Raw genomic sequence first — 21,838 nt, 5'->3', positions numbered from 1 at the left:
ATTGGACTTTCGAGTCCACCCAGAGGCACCTCAGAAGAAAGGCCTGGCAATGTACTTCACAAAAAACCAGCCATTGAAAATCCTATGGAGCACAGTTCTATTCTGACACACATGGGGTTGCCATGAACTGGAATAGACTCCACGCAACTGTTTTTTTTTAACCATCATCACATGCCTAGTCTTGACTTGGGAGTCTTAGTTTCTTGATGAAAAGATTGAGTTCTGAAGACATACTGTCATGTTTTGAATCGAATTTCAGCCGCTCAGTAGCTGGGTGTTTTGAGGCAGATGGATTAAAATTCTCTGATGATCGACTTCTTTCTTTGTAAAAGAGAAGAAATACAGGTGCCTATTGCTTTTTTTTTTATTGCTTAGGGACATTGCGAATGTTAAACCAAAGAGTGGCCAGAGGCAAAGAGAGAACTTGACAAATTAGCTCTCATTGGTACTAGAGCGGTGCTTTTGCCTTTTGAGTTTTATTTGGTAGAATTTCTTGTGGTCTACTTGAAGATTTACTCAAACAAGGCTCTGCTTCTGAAATCTTTGGAGTCCCTGGGCGGTGCAAACAGTTAACATGCTCAGCTGCTAACTGAAAAGTTGGCGGTTCGAGTCTACCCAGAGGCATCTGGGAAGAAAAAAGCCTGGTGACATTATTCTGCAAAATCAAAAACTGAAAACCCTACGGAACGCAGTTCTAGTCTGATACACATGGGAGCGCCATGAGTTGACCGAGTGGCAATAGGCGTAATTAAGTCAAACACAACTCAAAACGCAACTAGATGAGGATGGGCAGAAGTGATAAATCCAAGTGTTCTGTTTCAGGGAACATCCTTCTGACATGAACTTCAACACCCAAGGCTTTCTTCTCCTAGAGCGATTTGTCAGCTGAACCTCCTTGGTAGTATCACAGAAACCATGCACCATGCTGACCCCTAAGAAACCCGTCCATCCCTGATGGGGTTTGTCTGTGCATAGCCCAGGTCAGACGTAGCATTTGGCTTTCACAATAACAGAGGCTTTCGAAGAAAAGAATAAACAAGATAGACCACCTACAAAAAAAGATCGGACGCTTAATTATTTGCACAAAGCATTAGAAAATACTGTGATATTTTATTATTAAAAATGATGCTGAAAAGTTTATACATATGTCTCCAGTCATATATATCTTCTATCATTACTTAAGGCAAAATCAAAAACAAAATTGCAAAATAATAACCCAAGAAACCATTAAACCCTGCGTGCCTTTAAAGGTCAAGAATAAAAGCCTAGAAAGTATTTTTTGTTTTTTCTCATTTTTCCCTTCCTTTTTGTCTTTTTAATAGATAGCAAGTATATTTTATTCTCATAGAACTCTATGAAGATTCTAGAACTTCTTTCCACGTAGAAATAAGGTATCATTTAAGATGTATTAAATTGCTTTTCATCATAGTCTCTGTAAAAGCTAAAGTTATTCACTTCACAGGAACACTTTTTTTTTCTTTTTCTTTTCCTTATCCAAACGTCACAAGCCTGACACACTGCTGTACATATTGCTAGCAGAAGACAACTGGAAATATTAAACAAATACTGGAATTCACATTACAAACATACCCAACCGACACCGAGGTGAAGATTCACTTCCTTTTGTAATTTCATTGAGAGCCGGATTTGCTGCTGGCCAGCTGGGGTAAGACATAGCTTGCAGAAATGGTCTGCTCATAGCTTTAGTCAATGACGAATCAGGGTGGAATCTTTTCCCGGCTATCTCTAGCTGTAGGAATATTGCTTCTCCATGGGCTAAGTTAGGATCGTCACATGTCACAGATATATTTACAGAGACTCTCATATGTAAACCAAGATAAACAGCTGGGTTGACTACGTAACTTGGAGGAATTGCTAAGAATTCTCTTGTCCTAGAGGGGATTTTCAAAGATCTGGAGTGATGGCTACGGTTTTAGTTTAGGGATTTGTTATCAAAGCTTGTTATCCCAAAGGCATGAAGGAGCTGGATGTTTCTGTGGGAGCAGAGAGATGATGGGTATGCCTACCTCACCACCAGCATTTAAGACCTAACCACCATCAAACCCAGAGACTTTCTCTTCAAATATCTTTGGTCACTATTTCTTGGTGATGCAGTCATTTTTGAAAGACAAAATATAAAGTAACCATTATTATTATTTTTTCTCTCTCCACCTTATACACTCAAAACATTCCTTAAGGAAAACAAGAAATTGACAAGGTGTCAGGGGGCAAATGTCAGTCTCTAGTTTATCAATTAAAAATGGGTGAATAATTTCCCTATGTTATCTTGACCAAACCAAACCCATTGCTGTTCACTCCAGATCATGACTACCCCATGTGTTACAGAGTAGAACTGCTCCATAGGGTTTTCTTGGCTGTCATTTTTAAGTTCGTAGATCGTAAACCTTCCTGGGTAGTTAAGCACTTGGTTACTAAGTGAAAGGTTGATGGTTCAAATTCTCTCGGAGGTGCCTTGGAAGAAAGACCTGGCAAACTACTTCCCAAAGATCATAGCCGTTGAAAACCCCAATGGAGTACAGTTGTATTCTGTAATATACAGGTTCCCCATGAGTCAGAATCAACTGGAAGGAAATGGGGCTCTAGGGTGGTGCCAAGAGTTAAGCGCTCAGCTGCTCACCAAAAGGATGGAGATTTGAGTCCACCCAGAGGTGCCTCGAAAGAAAGGCCTGGCAATCTACTTCTGAAAAATCAGCCGCTGAAAACCCTATGGCGTACAGTTCTGCTCGGACACACATGGGGGCACCAAGAGGCTGAACTGACTCAGTGGTAACTGACTTTGTTCTTCCTTCTTCATTATCTTGACAGTGAAGCTACCACACTTCCCAAAAAATCCGTGCATATCACATTTCATGTTTTTTTTTGTTTTCCTTCTTCTTTTCTGTTGTATGTATTGATTGGTGACCGCTACTTAAATCCACAAAAATCAATCTTTTCAGAGAAGCCTATGTTCTAGCCAATAAATGATATAAAGAATTAAAAAAAAAATTAAAAAGCTGCTTATGGATAACTAAGGGATGTAATGCTAAAACAAAAATGAAAGACACATATACTCCTTCAATCTGATTAGCAAAGCCGAGCAGATACTTGGTCAGCCAAACCCCTTTGCAGCTGCTGGTAAACAGAGACGGATTGAGTCGGCTGAGCACAGCCGACCAAAGGCAAGCTTTCTTTCCTTTTGGCAGGGCTCTGGGCTGGAAGCAACCCTTCCTAAAAAGATTCAAAGAACCAGAACTACAGAACTAGACTTGTATATATGTATATTTTTTCTTTCCCCTAATGTTACTCTGTTTGTGCATCTCTCTCATTCAACAAGCTTTAAATATATTCGATGTTGGGGACCCAAGTTTGTGTTGCAGCTCCATGAAGGCTCACACACAAAAATAAAATAAAATAAAATGTTTCCTAAAGCAACGGTCTTCTAAGAATGCTGTCACATGCATCTGTGGGACCCGAACGAAGAAATCCGTGGGTCACACGGTCTTGGGTCTTCTGTAGGACGCGCGTCCGCCTATAAATGGGATGAGTTAGAAAACCCCACGTCTTTGTGTATCACAAGTAATTAAGAAGAAAAGCCTCCTTTGTCTGGGAGGAAACAGGTGATATGACTAATGTATATCTATTTATATACATCAGAGGACAACCAAAAGCACAATCTTGCTAAAAGCTCTTTCAAACTGAAAACACCAATAAAAGCTTTTTTTTTTTTTTGATGTGTGTGTGTGTGTTGAAACTCACAGCTATATACATTTTTATTTTTACAAAGTTTCTTAAATATAGTTCGGGCCGGCAAAACATCTCTTTGCACAGAACTATATGTATTTGAGTGCGTGGTCAGTCCTTTTATTTTTCATAATAAAATTCCACTTTTCCTTCATTCTGGATTGTAATTCCGTGTGCTAGGTATAAGCCCGTAGACTCTTCCTTCACTTATGTAGAGCCATCCATTGTATGGCACACAAAGAACCTTTTATTATTTCCATTTTGATTTAAAAAAAAAATTTTTTTTTTTTTTAAAGTGTCCCTGGGTAAGTTCCAGAAATGTCTGCTGATACTGTTACACTGGACACATCAGTTCCTGGCCATGGTGATGCTCTATCACACTAAACATCTGCTGGGGTGGTGAAGATCTTAAAGCAATGTTGAAATAGCGATGTATACGTTTCACATTTCACAGGGTTGGAAGTTGATCTTGGAATACTTGGAAATTCCCAGGGAAAGGGTGAGCAGGGACACAGAGACTGCCCTTCCTCGTGTTTGTCCTAAGTCAATGTGATGAAAAACATTCCATGGTTGGAGACATTCCTTCTCGCTTCCTCTATCTATGTCTTCTAGGCTGCAGAGAGGGAGGAGCCAAGGGGGGGAGGGAACTGCAAAGCTATACTCTGGTGGTGGAATGCCCGTGGGGTAAATTTGTACTGTTCTGTCCTCCACTGAAGGTGTTGAATGTGTGCAAGGGCTGCATTCCCGACAGTGTGTTTGGAATCATGGTGATGGTGTTAGGTGTCATAAGTGGGATATCATCCGGAGACCGGCGAAGGGTAAGGGTGTAGTCTGGCGGGCAGGTGAGCCTCAGGGTGTCATGAGCCTGCAGCGACTCACAGTCATGGTCATGTTCCAACTGTTTCATCTGGAGTGACATGATCTCCTCGTTCTGAATGTGAGCAATATCGTTTGTGGTGTTTCTCTGGGGGCTGGGGCGTCTATGTGTTTCGTGACGTCTCTTGTCCTTTTTGTAGTACAGAGCAGCAAACGCTAAGATGTTCAGGAACAGCAAGGATGCACCCACAGCGATGGTGACGCTCAACTCGGTGGAGTAATCCCGCTTGGTCTCGATAAGGACAGTCGTATCCTCGGGCCCTGTTTTATGTGGGTCCTTGGAGTGTTTGGGGCTGTTGGCAGGCGTTATCGCTGGGCGTTTAGTTGTAGGCCATATCTTTGCAGGAGACCTCCGGGTACCGTAGGGGAAGGACGTCATGTCAGGTGGGGGAACCTTGGTGGTGGTTGAAACATACTGAAATATCTCGTTCAAGTTGTGCAGGTGAGGAACAAGTTCCAACCAGAAGGCCACTTTTGTTGCTCGGTAGTGATCCCTTACTCTGGGTTTCAAGCCGATGTGCAGATACAGCTGGTCTTTGGGGTTGTACTTGGACCAGGCTACTTCCTCAAAGCGGTTGGGTTTTGTGTGAATGAACTTGGTATCCTGTGGAACTGGCTGGTTAGGATCACTGGGGACAGAAGAAAGAAAGAAAGAAAAGTCATACTCTTCTATATTTGGCAAAAAAAAAAAAAAGGAAAAGAGACCTTGATCGGTTAATTGCATATATTTATTGATAAACATGGGGAAGCCTGGTGGCACAACAGTTAAGCACTTAGCTGCAAACCTAAAGGTTGGCAGTTTGAACCCACCCAGCAGCTGAGTGGAAGAAGGACCTGGCATTCTGCTCCAGTAAATATTACAGCCTAGAAAACCCTATGGGGCAGTTCTACTCTGTCCCATGGGGTCAGTGTGAGTCAGCATTGACTTTACGGCACACAGCAACACCAACAATCTTTATGGAAGCAGATCACCAGGTCATTCTTCTGTGGAGCCACTGGGTCGTTCAAACTGCCAACCATTCGGTGTGTAGCCCAGCACTTAACCATGTGCACCACGTAGAGTCCACCGAAATGACAGATTTGGATACATGTTGAATAATCATGCATGACTCAGGATTTAAAATATTCTACTCTGTGTGATAAAAGCAGCCATCGTGCCACAGTGGTTAGAAGATTATAGCCTAGAAAATCCTATGAAACAGTTCTACTTTGTCCTATAGGGCCACTATGAGTTTTAATCAACTCCATGGCACCCAACAACACTGACGTGTACAAAATACCCAAGCAAGAATAGATAACTTCCACTTTAATCCAAAATACTCCTACCATTTTGTGTTCTTCTTAAAATTTCCTTGTAGTCTCGTTTTTAAAACAAATCCTGATGGCAGAGTTAGGTCATGTTTTATAACAACATTTCTACTTATTTGTTGAAATGTGCAGTGGTACCTTAAAAAATGAAAAATCCAAACAAAATATCTTGAGGAAAAACTTTAGTATTTCAAGTTTAATTACTTTAGACTCATGAGTCTCAACCAGGTGCTATTGCCCTGCCCCCTCCCCAGGGGACATTTGGCAATTTTGGAGCCCTGGTGGTGCAGTGGTTAAGAGCATGGCTGGTAACCAAAAGGTCAGCTGTTTGAATCCACCAGCTGCTCCTTGGAAACCTTATGGGGCAGTTCTTCTCTGTCCTATAGGGTCACTGTGAGTTGGAATTGATTTTATGGCACAGGATTTTTGGTCAGGAGACAATTTCGGTTGTGAAGACTGGATGAAAGAATCTTCCAGGTATCAAGCGGGCTGAGGTCCGTGATTTTACTAAACAGTGTACAATGCCCAGGGCAGCCCCTACATCAAGGATGTATGTGGCTTCAAATGTCAATAGTAATGAGGCTGAAAAAAGCTGACTTAGAAGCTATTGTGGAAAAAGTGGGCATTCTGTTTCTCACTAAAGAATTGCTTTGGAAGTAAATAAAGAGTTATTGCCCTTTTAATAAATAAAATATATGACACTAAACCAAACCAAACCCACTGCTGTCGAGTTGATTCCGACGCAGAGCGACCCCATAGGGTTTCCAAGGCTGTAAATCTTTGTGGACGCAGACTGCCACCTCTTTCTCCCTCAGAGCGTCTGGTGGTTTCGAACCACTGACTTCAGTTAGCAGTCAATCACTGTGAAAGCTGGACAATGAATAAGGAAGACCCAAAAATAATTGATGCCTTTGAATTGTGGTGTTGGTGAAGAATATTGAATATACCATGGACTGCCGAAAGAATGAACAAATCTGACTTAGAGGAAGTACAACCAGAATGCTCCTTATAAGCAAGGATGGCGAGACTAAGTCTCACGTACTTTGGACATGTTGTCAGGAGGGATTAGTCCCTGGAGAAAGACATTACGCTTGGTAAAGTACAGGGTCAGCGGAAAAGAGGAAGACCCTCAACAAGATAGACTGATAACAATGGCTACAACAATGGGCTCAAGAATAACAACGACTGTAAGGATGGCGCAGGACCAGGCAGTGTTTTGTTCTGTGGTACAGAGGGTCCCTGTGAGTTGGAACTGACTTGACAGTACCTAACAACAAGGACAACAGTCAATCACTTCACCCACTGCTCCACCAGGGCTAAATATATACCAAAACCAAGTAAAGATAAGTATTATATTTGCAAAAAAAGTTTGTAAATAGAAATATGCATTATTTCTTCACTCTACTTGAAGGAAAAACTACTTATATTGAAGAAAATAGAATAAATTAAATTATGAGTGCTTTTTGAAAATATTTTATAGTCTGAGGTGGGTAAATATCAAACAGTATTGCATTAATTATAATAGGTTATGTAAGATGGTACTTGAGGATAAGGAAACCCTGGGAGTGCGATAGTTAAGCGATCAGCTGCTAACAGAAAGGTTGGTGGTTTGAACCCACCCAGTGGCTCCGTGGGAGAAAAGACCTGGAGATCTGTTCCCGGAAAGATTACTGCATTGGGGGAAGTTCTACTCTATTGCATGGGGTCGCTGTGAGAAGGATGTGACTTGATGGCACCTAACAAAAACAACAGTAGAGCCTTTAGGGAAACTGAGGTATGCTGAGTTTCATATGTTCAGGAGAGTTAACATGCCTTACATTAAACTGAGAGCATTTTCAATGGATATCAAGAGTGCTCAGCAACTGTGCACCAAAACATTACCTTCTTGTTATTTATAGAAGTGAGCAGAGGGACAAAAATAAAGGACCATCAACATTTATTTACAGACAACCCATAAAGAGTGATGTTTTGAATATCTTTGCAACCAAGTCTTCTAAGATAACAGCCCCCCCCCCCCCCGCCGCAAAGATATCAAATTCTCATTTCTTTCCATTTTTCTAGGGTTGGTCAAGTCAAATAGATTTGACTTTTAAAAAATATGTCAAATAGGTTTCATCTTCATAATTGTTTTCTATAAAAAAAAAATCTGAAATGCACGATAAAAAAATGTTTATATATTATAAAAAATCTGAAATTAGACAAGGTAAAAAGTCACCAGGACAGAGCACTGAAATCTCAGTAAGGCAATGGGAAGACCCACTGCCAGCCGAGAATTGCAAAGTCCTGGTCTACTGCTCTGACCTCATTGGGTTTTCTTGACAGTAATCTCTACAGGAGCAGATCGTCGGGCCTTTCTTCCGTGGTACCACTAAACGTAGGTTAGCAGTCAAGTGCCAACTCTCTGTACCACCTAGCGACCTTGGTTGACTGCTCCAGGTACTCTAACTTCTACCCTCCAAGGAGCCCCTTCTTGCAGTAATTTTATGGAACGGTCTCTATCTATTGAATATTTTCCTTGTACTCCAGAAGGCTGGGTAACCAGAAGGCTCTACTTGGAGATCTCAAGAAAACAACCTTTACTGTGAATTGTGCAGGATTCAAATAATACACGTGACCAAGAGGTGCAACATCTACCAAAGGACTTTATCGCTCAATCTGAGGTTGTCCCAGCGACAACGTAAGCCATTTCCGCGCATTGAACTTTCTGCATTTTCTTCTCTTCATAGTTGTGAAATCTTGAGCAAATGAAATTCATTAGCCTCTGCTGGCTTCATCTTCCTTATCTACAGCCAGTGGCCATTGACTCCAACTCATGGCAACCCCATATATGTCCGAGTAGAACTGTGCTCTACAGGGTTTTCAGTGGCTGGTTTTTCAGAAGTTGACTGCCAGGCCTTTCTTCCTAGGCACCATGGGGTGAACTCGAACCTCCAACCTTTTAGTTAGCAACTGAGAACTTTAACCATTGGCACCACCAAGGGACTTCTCCTTACCTATATGCTGGATGAGAATATTGAGCTTGGTGGTAATTGGTGAGCGTTCAATAATAACTATAGAATGTCTATCATCCCATCATCTCTCAACAAATATTAACCCCCTTCTCTCAGTATATTACTACTGTGTTATTTTTAATCGCCATCGAGTCAATTCCAACACATGGCCACCTCCTGGAAATCGACAGAGAGAAGGGGCTATGATATAGGAAATATGGGTTACTGTGGCACATGAGAAAAAGTTAACCTCTTAACTGAATACACACTAGACACAGAGGTTTTATTTTACTAATAGGATTCAAGAGCAAGATATAATATTATAGGTTATAATACCATGAATCCACCAGCCACTCTTTGGAAACCCTGTGGGGCAGTTCTACTCTGTCCTATAGGGTCACGATGAGTCGGAATCAACTCGCCGGCAATGGGTTTTGCTTATACCATGAGCTTACTTTTCTGTGTTTTCAGATAAAAATCAGATAGACCCATTAATATCTGTGAAAACAAATCTGATTTTTATTTCTTATATTTTATATTCTTGTTTTCAAGGTCAAAAATTGGGAAAATATTGGATTCAATATGCTGACTGACTCATGATTATTTTTTTCGAGGTCTTCTTGCATTAATAAACAATTTCCATTTGCTGGAACTTGCCATCGGTACATGTGCCTTTTATATGGATTGTTTTAGAAGAAATGACAGGTAGCAATTTTTCTATTATTTTCAATTTTATGTTGTATCTTTTTGCATGTTTCTAAACCCATTCTTCCCATAGATCAGATTTCATTGAATTGCATTTGGGTCTACTAGGGGCGTAGTCCTTTTATCCCAGGGTGGACATCTACGAAGAAGAATGTTCTGTTCATGGTGAAGCCATAGCTCTTAACCCGTGCACCACGTGGCATGCAGTCTTTTAATTCCCACGAGTAAAATTAAACATCATAATGATTAAGGAGAGAGAGAAACAGACATGGTTTTGTCTCCCTTCTGAAAGCTTCAAGATGTATCTTCATCCCTATTCCCCAGCCCCGAACACATATATGCTCACCTGTCATCTTTTATTTGAGATACAACCATGGCAGCGGATAGTCAAATGCATTTCTAAGATCTTGTCCTTCACTTTATTTGCAGAGATAGGCAATTGATTTCCTGAGAAATATCAGTGAACCTTCACATCTGATTTCTTTAGATGGTACGAGTTTCTTCTAAGGATGTCTGGGTGGCAAAATTTGTTAAGTGTTTGACTACTAGCCTAAAGGTTGATGGTTTGAACCTACCCAGAGGCGCCTCATGAGAAAGGCTTGCAAACAATCAGCCATTGAAAACTCTTTGGGGTGAAGTTCTATGCCAACACACATGGGCTGCCATGAGTCAGATTCGACGCGATGGCAAGCTAACCACATGATAACAAGGCTCTGCTTAAACCTAAAGCAATGTGGTATTGACTGTTAGGTATACATCCTCTACAAAGAAAACTTCCCTACACTAAGGTTGTTTTAAGTATTCATTTATACCTCTCAGGCAACAGGTGGCGATGTTCATTATTTGTCATAGAGTAGTTGACCAGTTGACTTCAAGTCAACTCTGTCTCATGGCGACCATGGCCGTTGCAAATGGTTAACACACTCTCACTTGTTAACTGAAAGGGTCAGAGGTTAACATCCACCTAGAGACACCTCAGAAGAAAAGCCTGGCGATCTAGTTCAGAGAAATCAGCCAATGAAAACCCTATGGAGCACAGTTCTACTCTGACACACATGGGGTCTCCGTATTTAATTGGCAATAAAGCTGACTTTGGAAGGCAGACTTTTGCTGCAAATCTCCAAAACCATCCTCCCTGAGTGCCTTTTTCCTACTTTTTCTCTGAAGATTTAGCCAGGGTTGAATACAAGTTAAGGAGTCCTGGTGGTGCAGTGGTTAAACGCTCAGCTGCTAACCAAAGGGCCAGCGGTTTGGAACCACCAGCCACTCTGTGAGAGAAAGATGTAGCAGTCTGCTTCTGTAAAGGTTGCAGCCTTGGAAGCTCTATGGGGCCATCCTACTCTGTCCTGTAGGGTCACTATGATTCAGAATCAACTCAATGGCATTTTTTCTTTTTTTGGAATACAAGTTAATCGTAGGATATGAACAAATTCAAAACCAGAGATGGCATATGAAGCAAACAAAAGGTATACGCCATTCCCCCACACCTACACCAAACTACTGGAAACAAAGCCACAACAAAATCCATGATGTATATGTTGTTTTTAACTTCCATTGTGGAACTATTTCTCTGTCTCCGAATTCCAACAGACTGCAAGGTCTTCAGTAGATTATTCATCATTTGATGGCTCTGAGCCATGCCTTGTATAGAGTCTGAATTTCCTCCACTTCCTTTTCATTTGTATCTTCTCATACAGAATGGAAGCAGATCTGGTCCTTGATCCGTGAGCACCTGGGTTTTGTTGACCAATATAGCCAATTGCTTTCTACTCATTCCCCAAAGAGAGTTTATGTAACAAAGATTTTAATTATTTATAATCCTTTTCAAACCTTGGAATTAGCTTTCCTTTTCCCTCAATTTTATTTCTCATGTTTCGAAGCTTTCCAAGTCTGCCTGATTTCTATAAAACTCCTGGATATGTTGGTCTGTGTTGTACTCTTACTGCAATATTTTCGTTCCTTCCTTTCACCTGGATCATTTAAATAGCCTTCCTAGTTACAAGGAAATTATTCTAAAAAATATGGCCATATCCCTTCCCTATTTTAAATAAAATAGATAGTAGGTGGGTAGGTAGGTAGATAAATAGATAGTAGATAGATGGTAAATAGAGAGTAGATAGATGGTAGGTAGATAGAAAAATGGATAGATGGTAGATCGATGATAAATAGAAGAAGGGATAGAAAGATGTATGAATGGATGGATGGATGGGTGGGTGGAGGGAGGGAGGGAGGGAGGGGTGGGTGGGTGGGTGGATGGATGGGTGGATGGGTGGATGGATGGATGGATGGATGGATGGATGGATGGATGGATGGATGGATGGATGGATGGACGGACAGATGATAGATGATAAATAGTAGATAGAAAAATGGATAGACGGATGGATGATAGAAGAGATAGATGAATGCATGGATGGATGGGTGGATGGATGAATGGATGGGCACATGATAGGTGGATAGATAGATGACACATAGATAGATAAATCGTAGAAAAATGGATAGATGGATGGATGATAGAAGAGATGGATAGCAATGACCTCTTAAGGACATGACATTCATTGATTGTCAATATCTGATCACTACTAATGTTTTGAGTGCTCACTGTGAACTTCTTCTAACACTTTTGCTGTCTCTGTCTCTCTAAGGGTGGGAGAACCCTCTCACCTAAGACTGCCATGAGTACACCACCAATGGTATGATTTGAAAGCAGAGATTCAATTTCTGTCTTTCCTCACTTCCTTCCTCAATTCCTCTCTCCCTTTCCTTCTGTTCATTCTCTCTCCCTACTTCCATCCTTTCTCTCTCTCTCCCTTACTTCCATCCCTTCTCTCTCTCTGTTTCACTCTCTCTTCTTTCTCTCTTCCCTCCTCCTTTCCTTCCTATCTTCCTTCTCTCTCTCTTTCTTTCATGCTTGCCTGGAGTACATCTATTAACGTTATTTTCCTCTGCCCATCAAAAACTAAAAGACTAGCATATCAGATACATGTACTTTTCAACATAAATAAAAGATCAGAACTGTTAGCTTTGTGACATATGATGAGAGAAGCACCTAGGCCGTTAAGAAGTCCTCGTGGTGCAGTGGTTAAATGCCCAGCTGCTAACTGAAAGGTCAGACGTCTGAACTCACCAGCCACTCTGTGGAAGAAAGATGTGGTAGCCTGCTTCTATAAAGATTACAGCCTTGGAAGCCCTATGGGGCAAGCTCATGGAATACCAAGAAAATCAGGGTACCATGCATGACATGTACAAGGATTGGAGTTTCTTCAAATGATGACGGTAAAGCACAATACCTTTGTGAAACACAATTCCCTCTCCACAACAATATATTAATTGTGAGAGACGTGTTATAATCATACCCTTGCTTCTCTGATGGAGGAGAGCAATAATGGTTCTCAAAGGTATCCCATCACATTCTATTTGTTCTTGCCTGCGTACGATTTCTGGAGAACACAGTGACCATGGACTGCCAGAAGAATGGATAAATCAGTCTTAAAGGAAATACAACCAGAATATTCCTTAGAAGAATGAACAAATCAGTCTCAGAAGAAATACAACTAGAATGCTCCTTAGAAGTAAGGATGGAGAGACTTTGGCTAGCTTACTTTGGACAAGTCATCGGGAAAGACAAATTGCTAGAAAAGAACATCAAGTTTGGTAAAGTGGAGGGTCAGCAGAAATGAGAGAAATGCTTAATAAGATGGATTGACACAATACCAACAATGGATTCAAACATACCAATGATCGTAAAGATGGCACAGAACTGGGCAATGTTTTGTTCTGTTGTACCTAAGGTCACCGGAGTCAGAGCTGACTCTATCGTACCTAAAAACAAAAAACACAATACACTAAAAATAGAATATTGAATATATCGTGGACTTCTAGAATAACGAACACATCTGCCTGGGAAGAAATACAAACAGAATGCTCCTTAGAAGTGAGGATGACAAGATTTTATCTTGCTTACTTTGGACACGTTACCAGGATGGACCAATCTTTGGAGAAGAACATCATGGTTGGTGAAATAAAGGGTCAACAAAAACGAAGGAAACCCTCCATGAGATGGATTGACACAATAGCTAATATGGTCTCAAAGATACCAACAATCATGAAGATGGCACAAGACTGGACAACATTTCATTCTGTCATACGTAAGATCGCCATGAGTCACAGTTGATTCGATGGCACTTAAAAACAACACACTGCACTAAACCAAAAACACTGAATATACCATACAGTGCCAGAAGAGTGAACAAATCAGTCTTAGAAAAAACATAGCCAGAATGCTCCTCAGAAGTGAGGATAGTGAGACTTTGACTTGCTTGCTTTGGACACGTCATGAAGAAAGACCAACCGCTAGAGAAGGACATTATGTTTGGTAAAGTAGAGGGTCATCAAAAACAAGGGAATTCCTCCACGGGATGGACTGACACAACGGCTGTACCAACGGACTCAGACATAATAACGATCATGAAGATGGCACAGGACTGAGCAACGTTTCATTCTGTAAGGTTGCCATGACTTGGAGCCAACTTGATGGCAACTAACAATAATGCGCTGTTCCCTAATTGCCAGCAGTTTCAACCTCCTCACCTGGGCCACTGAAGCAGCTTGCTATCTACACGAGAATCCTTCCCTTGCAAAGGACTGACCGTATAGTTCTCTTAGTTTAACTAAATCAATAGCAACTACTACATAAGCCCTTGCCGTGCATCCTCAAACGTGTGCCTCAACAGCTAAACGCCCCTCTTGCTTATTCAACCAACCCCGGTAGAACCTCACCACCTGACTGTTTACTTTTCCAGTGGTGCTTTTCACTTCATGTTAGATGAAGTTCTGAGCAACTGTCCTTGAAGATGGTTTGAATCATTCAAATGACCTTTCAAGTGAATTGAGAAAACTCGCTGCGTTAATATTCCTAAGCGTGACCTTAGTTATGTTCCACATTCGCTGAAGAAACAAAAATAGCTCCCATTTGGCTGAAGTCCAGACTCTTCAGACAGACCTTCAAGAACTTCCACCATCCACAGCCTGCGTCTTCACCCAGATCCCTACTTGAAGATTTTGACTCCAGGCAAGGCAAAACTATTCCTCCATTTGATGTCCTTTGCTTCTTGCCCTCGTTTCTAGCCACAGTCACACATTTCTGAAATCTTAACGTACCCTAGATACACACCAATAATGGTGAACTGATGATATGTGCTGAGGTATTAGTCCTGGGCTATTTCACATCTCTGAGGGACAGTGGTGGTTCAGTGGTAGAATCCTTGCCTCCGTGCAGGAGGCCCGGGTTCGACTCCCGGCCAATGTACCTCATGCGCAGCCCCCACCCATCTGTCAGTGGAGGCTTGCGTGTTGCTGTGATGCTGAACAGGTTTCAGCAGAGCTTTCAGACTAAGACAGACCAGGAAGAAAGGCCTGGTGATCTATTTCTGAAAATCAGTCAGTGAAGACCCTATGGACCACCATGTTCCAACCAGCAACCAACCATGGGGTGGCCATGAATGGGGGCTGATTCCACAGCAGCAAACAATTTTACATTTCTATGTTCCCTGAACAAGGAATGTGCACCATAGGCACCATGTAAAAGGATTTTAGGAAATAGTTACAGCGTTAGGGAGCACTCAGCCACACCAAGAAACGTTGCCACCATCTCAGATCTCTCTCGCTCTTTCTGCATGTCCAGGAGAAAGTGCCCACCAGATGCTAGAGGTTCCTCACCACATTAGGACTCTCCATGGTCTCTTTCTCTTTTTAAACAAGGAGGGAACCAGCCTCCATCTCAGAGCATTTAGTAAGCAGAAAGAGCTAACAAGAATTTAATGACATTGCTTCAAGTTCACTACTTCTTTGTGGTTCAGTTAAACTTACTACAACTGACACTTGCTTTCTATTGAAGAAAACAATATGAAGCTTTATATTATTATTTTATATTATAATAAAAGCACACTAAGAAAAGAAAAAAATAAACATGTGGTTTTAGAGAAAGTCAGTAATGATAGTGAGTCCCTGGGTGGTGCAAATGTTAAAGTGCTTGCTGCTCACCAAAAGGTTGGAGGTTTGAGTCCACCCAGAGACACCTTGGAAGCAAGGCCTGGCGATCTGTGGTGGCGATCTACTTCTGAAAGAATTAGCCATTGAAAACCCTATGGAACACAGTTCTACTGTCACACCTGTGGTCTCCAAGGGTCGAATCGACTGAAGGAAGCTGGTTTGGTTTTTGGTTTTTATTAGACATGGACTTTCCGGGTGGTACAAATGGTTGAAGTGCTTGGCTGCTAATTGAAAGGTTGGGGGTTTGAGTCCACCCAGTGACACCTCAGAAGAAAGGTCTGGAGGCCTACTTCTGAAAAATCAGCTGCTGAAAACCCCAGTGACTACAGTTCTACCCTGACAACTGGTACTGGTAAGCAGTGATATGTTGGGAACAGGCACGGCTGCAGTTCAGGAAATCCTGTCTGAGTCCTTCTTATGCTTCAAGAAAATGCAAAACTTACAAGGGCACGTGTCACGTGTCATACATTTATGACATCGCCAGGGATACTTAAAAATACTCGTATACCAGCGTTCACTGCACCACTTTTCCCAATAGCCAAAAGGTGGAGACAACAGAAATATCCATCAACAGATGAATGGATACATACAAACAACGAAATATTACTCAGCCGTGAAGAGATATGAAGTCCTGAGGCTCGGCACAACACGGATGGACCTTGGAAACACCACGCTGATGAAATCAGCCAGTGGCAAAAGGACAACTGCCGTTAGGATCTCACCTACATGAAATAAGCAAATCTATAGAAACCGAAGGTCGTTCGCGGTTACCGGGGTAACCAGCAGTTTCCTCTGCCCATCGGGCGAGGGGAAGGGGGAGCTTCCGTTTGGGAGGCGTTGAGCTTATGGCAACGAGGACGGAATGTTTTGGGTGAGGATAGTGTTAATGGCAGCACCGCATGAAAGACATAATCAAGGACACGGGATTGTAAAATGTGGAAGTTGGTGTGTTGGCGGATACTGTGGTGTGTGTTTTCATTACAATAAATTAAAAAAAGAGAGAAAATTAAAAAAAAAACAAACTTCTTGTCTCGAATTCAATTATTTTCCAACAAAGAATCTTTGGATGAGTGACAGGCAAGCTTTTCTCTCAAATGTTTGCACCTCCTTCCTTCCTCCTGGCCCCATATTAGCCTTCTCTTAGACCAAATGTATCAAGCAGGACTGCTCAAAATGGGTACCCAATTAATACATTTTATATACTAGAGGAGCCCCTGGGAAGTGCCAATAGTGAAGCACTCGACTACTAGCCGTGAGGCTGGCAGTTCGAACCCACCCGAGGCGCCTCAGAAGAAAGGCCTGGCTATCTACTTCTACTTTCACAGCCTTGAAAACTCTATGGACCACCATTCTAGTCTGCACCCTCGGGGTCACCATGAGTTGGACTCAATTCAAAGTCACCTAACAACAGCGACAGATAACAAACACCACTCAATACACATGCTATGTTAAGACCTGTAACTGTTCTTAAGCCACTTGCCACCAAAAAAGTACTGGGGATCCTTGTAAAGACTGAAAGCTGCTGGGCCCCTGAGTTTAGGGCCTTCAGCACCCCCACACCCTCTAGGCTCACTGTATGTATGAGGTTCGGGCAGAGCTGCTGCAGTCTGGGAGTCCAGGTCTGACATGCAACGATGCAGGGGAAGATTTAGAGACTCCTCAGGCCACAAGTGTCTGCATTTCTAATTCCGGACAAGAGGCTCCAGGTTAATGACGGCAGCACACACAGGTAGCACAGAATGACACCTCGTTAATTTTCAAAATTACGTGATTAGCCAAGAGTAAACGAAAAGATGCCTCAATACGATGCCCTGACACTGGTACCTATTTAAGAGGGTTTGCAGTCTCTTCTCTCTGTCGGCAGAGAAACTGCTCTGTAGAATTTTAGGAGTCTCTGCTGTATGTGAAAGGAGCCCTGGTGGCACAGTGGTTAAGCGCTCAGCTGCTAAGCGAATGGTGGGTGGTTTAAACTCACCCAGAGGCTCCACAGGAGAACGATCTGGCGGTCTGCTTCCGTAAAGATTACAGCCTCGGGAACCCTGTGGAGCAGGTCTACCCTCTCACATAGCTTCGCTATGAGCTGGTATTGACTTGACAGCAATGGGTGCGGTTTTTGGAGTGTTATATGTGGACCTCATATATTTTTAACTATATTTAGCCACTGAGTCTTTATTGATTTATTTTATTTATTTAGTTATCATGGGAATCCCTGGGTGATGCAAGCAGTTAATGTGCTTGACTTTTAGCCAAGAGGTTAGTGGTTCAAACCCCCGCAGAGGCTCCACAGGAGAAAGACCTGGAGATCTGCTTCCGTAAAGATTACAGCCTAGGAAACCCTATGGGGCAGTTCTACATGACCACATGGGGTCACTATGAGTTAGAACTGACTCGATGGCACACGATAATGGCGACATAGTTATTATGTTAGGGAGTCCTGGGTGGTGCAAACAGTTAACATGCTCAGCTGTTAACCAAAAGGTTGGGGGTTCGAGTCCTCCCAGAGGCGCCTTGGAAGAAAGGCCTGGAGATCTACTTCTGAAAAACTAGCCACTAAAAACCCTATGAGGCACAGTTCTACTCTGACACGCGTAGGGGTGCCATGAGCTAGAGTCAACTCAATGGCAACTGGTTTATCATTATTACAAGAGTTATTTCATTCTTGTGGCTGTGTGGTAAGCACTTTTCCTTGTGACACACCTATTTCAGTACCCTATTGTTTAACAAATGAGGCAAGGTCATCTTTAGATTTGAAACTCATTGATCAGCTATCGCTCAGTCACTTTACTTCTACATCCCACACATCCCACACTAGCAGGTAGGAAATTGCTCTGAAGAATTTTCAACATGCAAGTAGTACGGTAGTAAATATATGGTTTGAAAGAAGACATTTTAGGGTGAAAGGAAAAAGCAAAAAACTGAGTTGCCATGTTCTCGTTGTTAGTTGCTGTCTAGTCGATTCCGACTCACAGTGGCCCCACGTATCAAAGAGTAGAACTGAGCTTCCATAGGGTTTCCTCAGCTGTCATCTTTACAGAAGCAGATTGTCAGGGCATTTCTTCCATGGAGCCACTACCAAAACACAAACCCATTGCTGTCGAGTCGATTCTGACTCATAGAAAGCCTATAGCACAGAGTAGAATTGCCGCATAGTGTTGCCAAGAAGCAGCTGGTGGATTTGAATGGCTAACCTTTCGGCCAGCAGCTGAGATCTTAACCCCTGCAACACCAGGGCCCCATGAAGCCACGAAACCAAAATAACTTGTTGCCGTTGAATTGATTCTGACTTTCAGTGACCCTGTAGGATGGAGCAGAGCTGTCCCATAGGGTTTCCAAGAAGCCGCTGGTGGATTCAAACTGTCAACCTTTTGGTTAGCAGCCATAGCTCTCAACCACTGGGCCACCAGGGCTCCAGTGGGGGCATTCAAACCACCAAAATTGAGGTCAGCAGTTGAGTGCAAACCTTTTGCATCACCTAGGTTTCCGCGTTGCTGTGGTTGGGTGCTGTGGAGTTGATTCTGACTCACAGTGACCCTATGTGCAGAGCAGAACTGCCCTGTATGGTTTTCTAGGCTGCAATCCTTACCAAGAGCTGATTGCCAGGTTTTTCTCCCCTAGAGCTACTGGTGGGTTTGAATACTGACCTTTCAGTTAGCAGCCAAGCGCTTTGAGCACTGCACCTTCAGAGCTACTTAGGTTTCCATAGACCTTGGAAAGAAATGGCTGCTGTGTGTGTCCAAGTTACAGAAAAAATGCAATTCATTCAATCATAGAAACAACACTTAGACCGAGGAAGCAAACGAGTTGGGAGGAGGGCGATAACCTGATTGTTGTGAATTGAATTGTGTCCTCAAAAAACTTGTGTTGTAAATACTATACCTATGGAGGGAAACCCTGGCGGCATAGTGTTTAAGAGCTCAGCTGCTAACCAAAATGTCGGCAGTTCGAATCCACCAGGCACTCACTGGAAACTCTATGGGGCAGTTCTACTCTGTCCTATAGGGTCGCTATGAGTCAGAATCGACTCAACAGCAACGAGTTTAGTTTTTTTTCTTTTTAAAAAAATATACTTATGGATGTAATCCTGTTTGGGAATAGGGTTTTCTGTGTTATGTTAATGAGGCCGTATCAGTGTAGGGTGTGTTTCGAGTCAATTTCTTTTGAGATATAAAGAGAGCAGATTAGACACAGAAGCAAGCAAGCACAGATGGGGAAACACTCCATGTGGAGATCACCAAGGAATGAGGAACAGAAGCTGAAAAGAGACAAGGACCTGCCCCCAGAGCCAACAGAGAGAGAGACATTTCCCCTAGTGCAGGTACCCTGAATTTGGAGTTGTAGCCTCCAGTACTGTGAGAAAATAAATTTCTGTTCATTAAAGGATACGCCTGTGGTATTTCTGTTACAGCAGCGCTAAGTAACTAAGACAATGATGCAGAGAAAACATACCCCGTTTTGGCGAAGTTTGTCCAGTAGGTCATCACCACTGCACTGAGCATCACGTCATTCTTGGAGAAGTTACAGCTGAAGAGTTCAGTAGGACCGATCATGGGGATCCCAAAGACATAGGGGACTTCGTCGCCATGGGCTGAGTCTGCCCAGCTGGGCTTCATCTCACTCTGACAGTGATGGTAAAAGGCGTAGAAGTAGGTTGGCGAGCCGTACTGGGCGTGGAGGTCGGCGGTGGCCACAGCCGGGGCCACCCACTGGTGGTCCGTGAAGAGAGCCACCAAGGTCTTGCGACGTGTTTCAGGGTTCTCCTTGTCTGCCCAGTCCGTGTACATGAACTTGATGGTCTCACGCAGGGTGTCTTTCCCCTCTGGGTAGCCGTAAAGGTTGTCCACAAAGTTGGACACGGAGAAGTCAAAGTCATTGGGGGTGACGCCATCTTCGTTGTCCACGATGCCATCCACGAACTTCAGACCCTCCCCTTGGTTCACGCCCAGCATGATGTCATAGTTAAGGAACTCCCCTTGCTCCATGAGAATCTGGGGGTCGTCAGGGATGACATCGCCGTCAATGACGGGCCCAAAGGCGATGTGGTACGTGGCTGGGGTGATGGTCTGCTGAATGAGCTCTTTGTAGTTCTTATTCCGAAGGCATTCCACCATGTCCGTGGTGTCCAGCATGTTGCAGCCCACTTTATCTGCCAATATCCGAGTGTACTTGGCAGGCTGGTAGTTGACGGCCCAGCTGGACAGGGCGGTGCCGCTTTGAATGATGGCTTTTTGGAACAGACCTGCAGGTGCAAATGGAGGACATGGAAATTAACACCCCAAGCGCAAGAAAGCAGCTTTTACTGCTCACAGAATGCCTGCATTGTATCTCCGTGGTGTGAATATCGGGATACAGTAGCATTCAGCTCTTTCAGCCGCTCTTTCCGTCTTTTCGATCCCAAGCCCCTCGTTGGGAGTTTTTAGGGGGTATTTTTGCACACACAGGCACAAAATAGTTTAAGGATATGAAAGTGCCGTGTTACTTTTCCTACAGCGTCAAAACCACGCAATCTCGTTACATACTGCAGGACTCCAATTATAGGATATTCTGGAAAAGGCGAAGCTATCTAGAGAGACAGTAAAAAGATCAGTGGTTGCCAGGGGCTTGGGGGAGGAGGGGAGGGATGGATAAGTGGAGTCCAGGACATTTTTAGGGCAGTGAAACCATGCCGTAGGATACTGTACAGGCATGATATCACGTGTTTGTCAAAACTCACAGGACTGTGCCACACAAGGAGTGAGCCCTCCTGTAAACTAGGTGTTTTAGTTAGTAACAATGTATCCATACTAGGTCAGCGACTGTAACAAATGGACCACAGGAAAGGTGCTCCTAATGGGGGAAAATGTGCAGGTTGGAGACAGGGCTATGTAGGAACAATGCTCTAGTTTCTGTGCCATTTTTCTGTAAACTGAAAACTGCTCTAGAGAAATACAGTGTATTAAAGAAAATAACACTGTTAGAGAACATTAAACCCTAAAATTTCTCTAAAAAATAGTGTATTAAAAAATGAGACTGTCAGAGACCTTCAGACGCTCAAATAGATGTTTAATGATTCTAAAGAAATACTGTTAATTAAAAATAAAAACAAATGCAATCTCTTTATCCTCACACAATTTGGTGTAGCTTTTACTTGCCTTTTTTCAGATTCTATGACTAAAGACCCTCGGAGGAAATCA

The 21,838-nt window shown here is 42.8% G+C and overlaps 1 protein-coding gene across 7 annotated transcripts in view; it reads right to left on the bottom strand.

The window, feature by feature from the left end:
- Window positions 1-1,094: 1,094 nt before the first annotated feature.
- Window positions 1,095-21,838, bottom strand: part of NLGN4X (neuroligin 4 X-linked) — a 620,760-nt gene continuing 600,016 nt past the window's right edge. For all 7 annotated transcript variants that reach the window (XM_049872280.1, XM_049872286.1, XM_049872283.1 and 4 more), the window contains 2 exons: window positions 20,115-20,904; window positions 1,095-5,246 (listed from right to left, as the gene is read on the bottom strand). In XM_049872280.1, coding sequence (XP_049728237.1) covers window positions 4,397-5,246; window positions 20,115-20,904 — 1,640 coding nt within the window. In that variant the 3' untranslated portion in view covers window positions 1,095-4,396. The remainder of the gene's footprint in view (window positions 5,247-20,114; window positions 20,905-21,838) is intronic.

Source organism: Elephas maximus, chromosome X, assembly GCF_024166365.1.
Source record: "Elephas maximus indicus isolate mEleMax1 chromosome X, mEleMax1 primary haplotype, whole genome shotgun sequence".
Lineage (NCBI taxonomy): Eukaryota > Metazoa > Chordata > Mammalia > Proboscidea > Elephantidae > Elephas > Elephas maximus.
This window is presented reverse-complemented; position numbering and strand designations above follow the sequence as displayed.